General features: G+C 34.8%; 1 protein-coding gene across 1 annotated transcript in view; it reads left to right on the top strand.

The window, feature by feature from the left end:
- LOC134535549 (tetratricopeptide repeat protein 27) overlaps window positions 1-13,091 on the top strand; it is a 186,446-nt gene that overhangs the window by 71,947 nt on the left and 101,408 nt on the right. Inside the window, exons 6-8 of the mRNA XM_063374719.1 lie at window positions 881-993; window positions 3,264-3,330; window positions 8,592-8,705. Of these exons, the coding sequence (XP_063230789.1) occupies window positions 881-993; window positions 3,264-3,330; window positions 8,592-8,705 (294 nt within the window). The remainder of the gene's footprint in view (window positions 1-880; window positions 994-3,263; window positions 3,331-8,591; window positions 8,706-13,091) is intronic.

Here is a 13,091-nt window from a genome sequence, read left to right as displayed (position 1 = left end):
ATAACTGAAAACACTGATTTTAAAAAAAAACTCTTTTTAGTAAAACATAAAAGTTATTTTAAGTAAAGTTACCTCTGCCATGAATGGTTTTTCTTAGTGGTAAAAAAGGGGTTGCTTAGATAAATGATGCACTGACTTTTCTGATAGATTTTATGACATAACATTTTTATGAAGTAACTTTAACTCATGAATGTAGTTAGTGAGTTTTGGTTAATTAATTTGTATTTTTATTGTTTGAAACAACCAATCTGCTCTGACATATGAAATCTTAATGTCGAGAACAATATCTCTTTATGCTCTTTCACAGCTAGTGAGAATTTTGTTGGGAGCAAAAAGATCAGGCCAATACAAAATATTTAATGTTTCAATAACACTTTTTTTTTTTTTTGTAAATTTAATATAACCATTACTGACTGAAATTAAAATTTTTATTTATATATTTTATTTAAAAAAAATTGACTTAACAGATAAAACAGAGGTTTTCTCAACCATACTATTTGTAAACTACAGGAAGTTGGTTTTCACTTACTGTTTGTTGTATTTTAACTGCTTTTAATATAGCAGAATTGCATTGCAGTTTGAATCAGTGTTGAGGCCAAAATTCATTGCTTAGCTGGTGTAAATTTGTATTAATTTTGTAATCTATAGTTTCTTTTGTGTGTTATAAAAATAAAAAAATAAATAAATAAAGACATTTTGAACAGGTGAACCTGGGCTCGGCTGTAGTGGGTTGTTTCTGGTTCCAGTTAGTGTGTGGGGCATCACATCTTCACTTACAAGTACTAGTACATTTTATTTACCATTTGCTTGTTTTCTATTACATGATTATTTTAATACATACAGTAAGGTCTTGCAGTATGTAGCACTGTTTTTCTTGTAGGATCTTAATCTTGATGATGAAGTACGCCTGAACCAAGTCAATTTCCTGAATGAAGCTGATGGTGAATATCCGGTGTTAACGCCCTTAGAACAGGCTGTTGTTTTAAGCAAATTGTAAGTATTCATATTGCAATACAGAAGACTTAATTTTCATTTGTAGATTTTTTTTTTATTTTATATTATTTTATATTTGTACAACTGAAAATTTTCAAGAGTGAAAATATCCTATGGTTCTGTTTTAACATTTTCACTAGGGATGGGCCAGTAAAATCTCAAAATCCTCAAATACCATCAAATCATTATTTGGAGGATTCTATATTCGATGAAAATATTTAAAGAAATATATTATAGGAAATAAAAATAAGGTAAATTAAAAAAATTAACACTGATAACTAGGGACCCCAGAAAATGGTAAATAAAACTGGCTCATTTCGGTGTAAAAAAATGACAAAAGCGGTGCAAAAAAATCACAAAAGCGGTGCAAAAAACCTGTGTAAAAATAAATAAGGGGTGCAAAAAATCGGTGTAAAAATAAGCAATCAGTAGAGACCCCAAACAATTGTGAAAAAATTATGCCTGGCCAATTTTTGGGACATAAGTTTCTCTAAGAGTGTTGGCTGATGATGGCAAATCCCCAGCACCTAAAATGTATACATAACTTACAATATACTTATAAATAGGTAGCATTTATAAGGTTATCGCTGAAAATATTAATGGGCTAATTTATTCAAAACAATTCTTAGCCAAACCTAACCTAACCTTTTCTATATTAGGTACTGCTGGATTACAGAGTCAAACCATCAATCAATCAGTCAAAAATATATTGTGGTGTGCTTACCATTTCACAATGCAATCCATCCTATTTATGTGTTTGTTAATCTGAGGTACTTGCATATTTATTTGAAGTAAAGGTAAGTTAATTGATAATATAGTAGGCCTACATATGCTTATGAACTTTTATTAGAGGGGAAAACATTTCTAAATAAATAAGGCTAACCTTCAACATGGGTGTTACACCATTCCCTCATAGCTGGATGATCAGCTTTTTCCAAAGGAATGTTAACTTACAGCATCATATTAACAAAATCAGAAAAAAAAATTCTTGTTTTCTGCACTTTAAAGCTTGTTTGCTTTATTCACGCTGTCGCCTATTTAGATTTGTTTAGACACGGTAGAATGCTTGACAAAATAATTGTCTGTTTTGTTTTGTGTGTGTCATTTGCCACATGCTTTTTGCACGTGTATTTGTGTGTACAATCAACCCGCACGTTGCAGAACTTGCACATCATAATTTTGTCCCGCTGATCAAAAATATATTATTATCAGATTTTATCTCTCTTTCGCGATCAAACATTGTCGAAATTTTCGGCATCTTAGCCACAAATTCAATTGTATCACAAAACTTACAAAATGTGGACGGTAGTTGTAAACACTCATAGATATGTGCACGCAAAAATGACTGCCATCTTAGCTCGATGCGATTAAATTAGGTTAGAAAAATCGACACCAGTGCGCCTTGCGGCATAAACGACCATTATTCAAAACACGAAAACTGTGGAGTCAATTTGTTATGTTGGTAGTGCGAGCATATCGATTGTTGACAATTTTTACTTTTTGTTTTCATTTGCGATGGCAATATTTACTGTTTGTAAACAGAGTAATAAAAATACGTGAATTTCAGTAACGTGTCAAAACGAAGATATCACTGCACTAGTCTTTCAGTCTATGTTTATTTCACGCCTATGTTTATGATGGCGTAAATAAATAGAACTTACGACATAAGGACATTATTTTGTGCGAAAAAGCGTGAATTTCGCGCGAAAATTCGTGAACTTCGCGCGAAAATTCGTGAATTTCGCGACTATGTCAAAATCAAAGGAAAGTCGCAAAATTCGTTTGAAGTATCAATTTTTTTTCGTTATTTCGTGAATTTCGCGCTTCACCATTTTTCGGGGTCTCTACTGATAACCTCTGAAGTTATTATTTAAATTTTTTCTTTATGCCTTTCCTATTACCATTCCTTAAGATATTGTACTTTTAACATGTAATTATATAAATAAAATTTCAATATATATTGATTATTTAAACTTAGTTTATGAATAAAACATTTAAAGGGTTAAAGTCAAGTCAAATCAGCCAATGAAAAAGATCAGAAATGGCTTTCAGTTCCGTGAAGATACAGACTGCAGCCTGAATTACACTTTAAGGCTCAAGTCTACCCATCATATTGGACCCAATTTTTATTATTCACAAGATTGTTCTTCTGGAAAGATTTGAATTTTGAAATTTTTTAAATTGCAAAATTATAGCAAGACAAAGTGTACAGTAATATAATTATTCTAATTTTATACCTATTCTAATTTTGAGTGTTATTGTTGATACAGCATTCATACCCAAAAGTCTCAGCCAAAAGATAAAGTGGCAGAAGAAGAATTGTTACCATATTTATCGGTAAGTTAGCTTGATTCAATGTTTATAATTATATTTTTACCAGATTCTTGTTTAGAAAAATTTATAATTTCATAAAATTTTTCGCTACAGTTTTGGTCATCTATTTGATTGATTGACACTAGTGATGGGTCAATTCCTGTTTTTTCCCGGTTCTCGGTTCGGTACCGGTTCTTAAAAATCGGTTCTCGGCTCTCGGTTCTGACTTAAACAATAAAATAAATATTATTCACACATTATTTATGAGGTGTTGTAAGTAATAAACTATTTATGGTTTTGGCTACAAAAAAAGCACTGTTTCAAGCTACAGTAAACACACCAACCTATTAACAATGTAATAGTATTAATAAAAAAATAAATTCGAAATAATATAGAGAACACTTAATAAAACTAAAATTTACTCTATCAATCTAGTAATTACCTCAAGAAATCTACATACACCCTCCTTTAAAACATAGGAATAAAAAGAAAATGTTACAATAATGGAAATAAATGCAATGATGGTGAACTTTCAAAGAATTAAAATATTAAATTGTCCATCAAACTTATTGCCTACATTGTATTCAGTTTGTTTGCACAATCAACAGTAAATTACTGCCACACTTCTGATGCCATTTCTTACACAATTTGTTCTATTTGGCTAGAATAATTATACTTTAGAAGTGTCAACAAGCATTTCGTTTGACCAGCCAATAGTAAAATACATCTACACATCCATACACCACTTTACTAAAAACTTCCCCCTTTAAAGCAATCCCGTTTACCTAAAAGAGAAAGTTACTAGCCATTACGCTAGATGGCAGTCCAAAGCACTGCACAAAATGCATAAAATTTTAGAATGCCAAAAATTATTACGGAAAATTTTAAATCAATCATTAATTCTACTAAACAAATATTCTTTTAATTGTTCTTTATACACCAGTCACCCTTACTTACATGTCAATAACTCAATTAACTACCTATTTTTAAAAAAAATTAAAACAAACATGGCGTCTTTCTGTTCTCACATCTCTGCTGAGGCACGTAATAGAGTTGCACACATCTATGAACTACATACATCTATGGCACCTTCAACTGTTATGTTTTGATTGTATAACGTACTTTGTTTACTGATGTGACGAGAACATTAAATATTTTCACGTGTATTTATTTTATAGTTAGAGATGAATATTATTCCACAGAAGTCCAAAAAAATAATTCATATGTGAATTGAACGTGAGTTAAGCCATTTCATGCTGCAGTTAAGTTGTAGTGAAGGACTATTTTCGTAAATGGTTTTGCTATACTGCCGGTACCGGCACCGACATTTTAGCTGCGGTTCTCGATGCCGGTTAAAATGCTGAGAACCGTAGGAACCGGGAACCGAGAACCGGTACCGACCCATCCCTAATTGATACTCAACATGCCTCATCACTAGGGCCTGGAATTTTTCGCGATCGCAAATTTTGCGAAAATTTGCGCGAATTTCGCATGAAAACGCGAAAAGTAAGTACATTCGCGAAAACCACAACATTTCTATATTACACTGCGAATATATCCCCGAAAAGTACCATTACAGTAGAATCCCGCCGATGCGACCCCCCTCTGATGTGTCCATTCCGTTTATACGACCGTTTTTTGAGAAACCGTGAAAAATTTGAGCAGAGAAAGTCGAAAATTTGAGTAAAATCGGCTGAAAAACAAGTCTGTTACACTTTGTTGGGCGCTATGTGTTCATGTTGATCTTGGCGAAAGCTGTACTGTAAGCAGGCAGGCATACAAAAGATGGCTAAAAATAGATACCACCCCTCTAGACTGTCCACGTGGCAGTGTCTAGCCGAGCTCAGCCCGTCCACTATCGCACGAAAAGCCGTCTCAGCTGTCATGTTATCTTACCTACCCACACGAAACTCGTCCGGCCAGGCTGGCGGTAGCGGCGGCTTGACGTCATACGTGACATGACGCGACGTGACGTTTACCTCTCCCAATCCCTGCTAATTCTTCAAGTCTCATCCCTCCCAGAGCCACAAACCATGTAAAAACACCCCCCCCCCCTCTTTTCCAACTAACATTTCAACACATTCCCTCCCTTATTTCAACCTTCTGCGTGAGAAACTGTCAGCATCCTCCTCCCCTCCCACATCGCGTGCAACAAAAGCCAGGTTGTATAGTCCATTCTCGGTAAAATAAATATTTTTATGGGCTTATACGACTGTCCTTCGCCGTTAATAAATACTTTATAAGTTTAAGTTATTATGATACAATTTGTTTATTAGTTCTACAGCAGTTTCTGCTGAAAAATCACTAATACCTCAAATTTTATGGAATAGAAAAATTTAGCTGGGCCGTAAATATATTTATTTTACTGCATAGTTACTTTTCCATCTGCATCCCAATGTGTTTTTTTTCTTCTTTTTTTTTATGCTGTGAAGGGACGTGGAAAAGTTAATTGCTTGAGCTGTTAAAATAAACATCGCTGACAGCAAGGGCGGTAGCGCATCCTGTCGGTCTGTCGCTGTGGTTATCTACTCCAAAAACATGTCACAGCATTTCACGATAGCATTGTTCTTATATCTTTCATTTATAGCAGAATGTTTTCTACCTGATCCACACAAGTTCCTTCGCCACATTTTAAATGAAAATAACCACCAGCCAGCTAGCATAGCCGAACTCGCGTGACGCGAATTCACTTAGCGCGAGTATTTATCGGAACCCATTGTTCGGGATATGCGAGTCAGAGGTGTAATATGAATTTAAAAAGTTGTCTTTTTTACACCATAGACTATTTGAATATGAAATATATGTGAACAAAGGCGATTTTTTTATGTATTTGGATATATTTGGGGGGGGGGGGGGGGGGGGGAAAGGTAAAAATTGGCCCGAATTCTTTATTGCGACCATTCCGTTTATAAGTCCGTTTATCCGGAAACTGTGAGGGGTCGCATCAGCGGGATTCTACTGTATTTGCAGATCACTAATACTCACGCAAGGTTAAAGTATCCTTTAACCCAAGTCTTGTTTTTCAGCATAATTACCTTATTTTTACATAAGCCGTGTTCGTGTATGGTTTTGATGCTCAAAATTGATCTCGGGTATAGTTCGCACTAAGTTTCTTCTCATTTGTGCGCCGGGGTTTGTTCAAGTGGCAACCCCGTGTTCCTCCACTCCATTATGCCAATACCGTATTTATTGAATGCAAGCAAACTCAAACTTTTGTATTCTTCGAAAAATAAAAATAATATAATGCCGAATTCTAAACTACCATGCACACTTGGCTGGATATGAGAACGCGTTTATTGTATTTTGCGAAAAGTGTATAAAATATTATATAAAAGCCAAAGAATAATCTAATATCTTGTATTTATCCAAGTTGCATCATATACTGTAAAATGTAAACAAAACAAACCTGGTTTGTCCAGGTTAGCCAACATAGCTTCTACTAACTTCTCACGTAAGCGAATGATTCCCAGACTGTGAGAAGTTTTGTTTTGTGTAAAGCTAAACACATATGTTAGCGGCTAACAAATTTATCTTACCGTAGTTGTTTATTTTATGTAACTTCGTAAATAGCAAGAGAATAAGCAAATAATGATTTTGTAGGTACGAAATTAGTCTGCACAGCGAGACTGGGAGTGTGCGGGCATGCGTGACTATCATGCAGCCAGCATCTGTTGTTGACGTCACGAGCCGCGACAGCGTTCCCTACGTAGTGGCATTCCACTGCTGATATTTATTTGCGCGCCAAGTTTAGTTGATTGTTTTCATAACAGACTGTATGTAGTATGTTGCAACATATTTCTGTCTAGTTTGAAAATGCCCAATAATACTTTGAGTGCTCGAGACTGAGCATATTAGTATCAGAAACATGGGTTTTATTGTACTGACAATAGCACAGTGATGTGCAAATTTTGCAACTGTAAAGTTTCATTGGAAAGAAAAGATTCCATTGACAAACACCTAAAGTCGGCTAAGCATGTGGCATCGGCAGCCGAAAAAAAAAAAGAAAGTTTGTAGTTGCAAACATCTATAGCGTGTCTTTTTTGTGTAACATTTTTGGATTTAATTGGCTGTTATTATGCATATTAGTCTATTCCTAGTATACATGGATTGTTTATTAAATATGTAAACTATTATATTCAATAACTGCACAATTTAGTCAACATTTAAAATACCGGTAAAATTTCCATTGCATAACGAAAATACCGACTTTAAACCACCGCTTTTCTAATTTGAAAGTACCGCTTTTTTCATACTGAAAACACCGAAATTTTCCAGGCCCTACACATCACATTACATTATGTATGACACATTTTTGTTATAACTGCTGTAAGCTGTAGATTTGTTACTGCCCTGTATTTATAACCAAGTGTATTTTGTGTATTATAATTTTAGAAAAGTGTCATTTGGTTATACAATGAATATAACAAGTTTAACTACAAAAATGGCTTACTTTCGCAGAAATTCATGTAGGCTCCTCACTGTTAAGAACTCTTCTTGGGATTTGAAGTTTCATGTTTATTCTTTTTAAAACATAAAAATCTGTGATTGGTTTTATCACAAATATAAACTGTACACTCCCCTATATCATTGGCATTGCTTTGCTATTAAAAAAATTTGCAAATGCATAGGTACTTGGTGGTAAGTGTTTGATTTTCTCTCTGTGTTTGTATTGTATTCATACTAAGGATGTCCTTAAAATTATTTATTTATTTATTTATTTAATTGTAACATGCCTATCTACAGTAGAAGGAAAAAACCTTATTTGGTAGGTACAACATACATAAACACCATACACTAACAAAACAATAACACAGGTTAATGTACAAACAAAGAAATAAAAAATACTACAATGATAAAATTAAAACTATAAATAAAACTATACCATATTATATTACTTCTAATCAAAGGAAATACTAATATTAAAAAGAATGACTGAATATATGCAAGAGTATTAATAAAGCAAGATGAATTCAAAGTTTATAAAATGTCATAAATCTAAAGTATTTAAGGTTAGATGAATAAGTTAGTAAAAACAATAAATGAATATATGAAGATAATGCTTATTCAATTAATTTACCAGGTTTAGTAATTTGTTAAAAATTAGAAATTAATCTAATGACAAAATCATTTTTTTTGTGAAGTGTGCACAATTATGTTTTGACGTTCTGTGTTAGTGTTTGCTAGTATAGATGGTGTAGTATTAGATAAAATTCATCCTGAAATTTTTATTCTAACAGCAGAGGTTATGATTCCACATTCTAATTATTAAATAAAATGTTGCTCAGTGCCTTCTAGCCAACCCTCAGTCTTGGAGCCTTCAAATGGCTGCGTTGTTGTTCAGGAGTCGACTGGAGTCGAGCCACTCTAGAACTGTGGAGCGTTCAATGATGCAAGTTCAGGTATTACAATTTTTATTTTGCCATTATTTAAATATTTATGTTTACTTATGAGGCAAAAACAAAATGTTCATGCTTTTTTTTTTAGTTATCAAATTATTGTAATCCTGCACATAGTTTAAATTCAATTTTTATTTTATTATATTGCAAGGTAGATAATAATTATACGTTAATAGTTAATTCCATTATCTTATAGTAATTGTATATTGTTCTAAATAGCCTTAAGGTATTTTATTCTATACAGGTTTACACTCCTTAATCAAAAACTCTCTGAATCTATGGTATTTTTAATTTTCCATTACTGTAATAAAAATAAACGCTATGATAAAGAATTGTATTTTTTTTTCCTTCAGTATTTTGGTTTGTGGATTATAAACCTGTATTACAGAGTATGCACAGATTTTATATTTTGCTAATTTCTAATAGCAAAAATTGGTGTAAAGATATGCAAAGATTTAGAAGTGAGTTAAATTACATGGGTTGAAGTGACATAATAAAAAATGCAGTCAGTTTGATTGGCACAATATAAGATTTTGCATTTTTATGACTACAGTTAAAGCTCTTCTATCCGGACAGTCGAAAACCAGGATAATCAGGGTAATAGGGGTAATAAGTAGGAACCCTGAAAAACGGTAAATAAAATTGATCAAAAGCTGTATTAAAATAAGGCAAAAGCGGTGCAAAAAGTTTTTACTAAACCATAAAACAGTGCAAAAAATCTGTGTAAAAAATTTAACATTATTTATAAAATTCAGTATCAATTGTTCATTTTTACAATTTATTTCCTTAAAAATTGTTTTATATACACTGTGACTTGAAACTTAAGTACTTAGGTAATCCTGAAGAAAAAGCCTCCTTTCCAAAAAAAAATGCTTTCTTTTATTTAATTTTTTTAAAATTAATTCTCTAATATGGTATTTTAATACTTAAAGTAATTTACTCAGTTTAACAAGTGGTTGGGTTAGGTACATTAAAAGTACTATGACATTGTGTGAACAATTGGTTAGGTTGCTACATAAAAAGTACTATAAGATGGTGTGAACAAATGGTTAGCGTAGCTACATTAAAATATTTATATATTAAAACAGTAAGGATGGTTTATTAAGTTACCTAGTTATATTTTAAATTGGTAGTTCATAATGATCTTAAGTATTAGGTCAAACCTAATCAACCAGCCACACTATTTAAAGTATTTTATATGTTGCTATTTTAACCTAACAAACCATCTGCAATATTCTGAATTATACTAACCAATCCTAATTACTCACTAAAAATAAAATTTTGAAGTACCGTGTCACAGCACTTTTCTGGAGAATGTTTGAAAAATATCTCTGAAAATAAATAAAAGCAATTTATTATTTTCGTTCAGAAAAGAGGCCCTTCTTCAGTGTTACAGATTAAATATACACCTGATCATCTCTATAAATTTAACTTTAATAAAATTCTACGAAAAACTAAAATATCTTACTGTTAAAACATTGAAACATGGAAGGTACACCAATCCCCTCACTTAGCATGTCTTCATATTGAGCGAATTCATTTAATGCAATGTTTATTTTACTGCCTCAGTCTTGAATAGCACATCTGTTAATTTCAGTTAGTGCGAAATTTCCGCAGGCACAAAAAAAGTTGGGCATGACACCACAAAGTCTGTTTCAACTTCTGTAAACAACAGATGTGCCGTGGCATACAGTTAGCCAAACAAGGAAGGAAGAGATGCGCGCGCAGGTCTGACTACGCTATCGGCTGTTGTACAAGCATCGGCTATGGAGTGTAAAGGACCAAATGTTTTTACGTCCGCCTGTATGCCGCCATGCCGTACCGTTGTCGCCTGGCAACAGACCGGGCCGTGAAGTCAGTCTACCCAGTGGCGAGGAACTCGCACACTACAAAGCAACATCTGCCCATTCGTCTGTTGGTAACTGTACGTATGCAAGCACCTGCAGAAAAAATTACAGTGGAATCATGACTTCCAAGTGAAGCATCATGTTGAAGCGTTTGAGACAAGACTAGAAGTATTACGGTGATGTCGCCGGGATTGATCCTGTTGGGCGTGGTTAGAGTCCCGGCTGCTCAGTTGTGTGGTAGAGGGGGATCTAGCCTAGCGCAGGTGTGTCGCTCTCCCGCTCAGGAACTGTCCCGGAAAGTACAGCAGGTTCGTGTAGTCGAACAAGATGGCGAACCTGAGAAGCTTCCCCGCCATGTTTGCGTCCCGCGTCTGCCAAGGCATCCATCCGCTAGATAGCACATGCCTCCGCTGCCAACAGCAACACTCCCACTCCTCCCCCTGCGGCAGCTGCCAGTTGGTCAAGACGTGATGGCTTTGGCGACTTCTGCGACTCTGCTGCGACACGTCTGTCCGGCCCGCAAGATTGTCCCTCCCCGCGCGTCTTCTGACCGTGTTCCCACGCCTCTTGATCCTTTTGTTCGTTTCCCCCCCCCCCCCCCCCCCCCCCCCCCTTTTATCAACACTTTTCCCCACACGCGCACTGGTGGTGCCATCGGGGCAAAGAGGTGGCAATGTGCAACAACGGTCTAAGTGACTGGAAGGAGCACTTGAGGCGACCACAACGGCATGCAGATTGTCATGAAGGCCACACTTATGTTGGGCGCACTTTAGTTTTTTAGTAAGTCAACTGTGTGCACAATCGTACAAAATAAGGACTCTACCAAACATTTATATAAGTCTGATGCTGTTGGTTGTACTAGTGTGAATATATTTGACATTAGATACCGGAACAGAATTGAACAGATGATTCACATGGAACAGGTTTTTAAATGAATGGTGCAATAAAAAAAAACACGGGCCTGACAGGATTGATGTGAACCAAGCAGTGATACATGAATAAGCACTTTAATTTTTGAAAAATGAAAATATAAATAATCGGGCAGTAATATAATTTTCATTGCCAGTAAAGGATGGTTTGGAAAATTCACGGAAAGATACGCGATGTGAGTTGAAGGTCACGCCCGGGCGGGCAAGTCAACCAGCTAATTGATAATTATCTCCCATGTGAAATTTGTCATACAAAGTATTGGATGGTAGGCTTATAAAGATAGATGTTGTGACATATTTATCATTGAGTAATATTCTGCACATTTATATTATGTGAAGAATATTTCCCTACACATTTTGGAACACATTAAGTAAATTAGCTTTGCTATTTGTTGAGACCAGTGCTTCAAAATACGTGACTTCGGATAACATGAACACTTTAGGAACGCATTAGTCGTGCTAAGTGAGATGTTGGAGTATTATAAAAAAAAACAATACTCAATTCCCAACACCTGGCATTAATTAAACAATGCTGGCATTAATTAAACAATGTGTACATTTCTAAATGTTGTATTAACATATTAAGTAAATGTAAACAAAGGAATGGTGCTAAATGTACATAACATATTGTAAACATATTTTATCATAACGTAAAAACTATAAAATTTCTAAAACGTTAAATATAAGCAAATAGGAGGATAGTTTATTTTCGTATTATTTGTAACTTTTGTTCAGAAGTTGTTACGTTGTATGTTTTTGCCCGGCTAAGCACACAGAGAAACGTAACAAAACAAAACAAAACAAACAAACAATGTTCCTGAGGAATTTTTCATTACGGGGGTTCTACGTTATTTGGAAATAAAAGAGTTTATTAAATTATCTTTGTTTATTTCTTTAAAAAAAGTTTTTTCTCATCATTACATGGCCTCAGTACACAATTTTACAGATGAAATTAGAAGAAACTTCGTTACTTGCACAGTTTTGTCTTTTCTTATACAAATTTTAACGATGTCTAAATACATACCACAGCACCATACATCTTGCCGTTGATGGTTAAGGAGTCTTGTCACTCGCCAAAGAAAAAAAAAACTTAGTAATGTCCCTTGGTTAATTAATTACATAACTCAAGGTACCGTCGATCGCGGACCGAAATCACGCGAAGTCGGGCCGATGCCGACGCCTAGGGCCTAAAACTCTAGTTAATTAATCCGAAAAACAATGAACTTAGGTTGAAAAAATATGGCCTGGCCCCAGCCCCTAGGCGTTAAATTATCTCTTAGTAATTTTCCATTTGTCTTGCGACTTGCCGACGACGCAACCGAGTTCGGCGATGATCGAGCAACAAGTGACTTGGTCGACGAGATTACCTTCCCTTGTAAAGGTGAAAACAAGGGAGGCAACCCCGTGGGCCAACTGACCAATCAGCACACATAATTCCAAAACATGACCATATAAGGAAATTCGTACAGGCAAATCACTTGACGCCAGGGCTCGCCCTGATTGGCTGGCTAGTGGTAGCCTCCAGAGACCCTTCCAGACGGTCGCTACAGCTGTGCGTACAACGTGACGTGTAAATCCCAAACACGCATTTACAAAGTGAAAAATAACTTTCT

This window comes from Bacillus rossius, chromosome 8 (assembly GCF_032445375.1).
Source record: "Bacillus rossius redtenbacheri isolate Brsri chromosome 8, Brsri_v3, whole genome shotgun sequence".
Classification (NCBI taxonomy): Eukaryota; Metazoa; Arthropoda; class Insecta; order Phasmatodea; family Bacillidae; genus Bacillus; species Bacillus rossius.
This window is presented reverse-complemented; position numbering and strand designations above follow the sequence as displayed.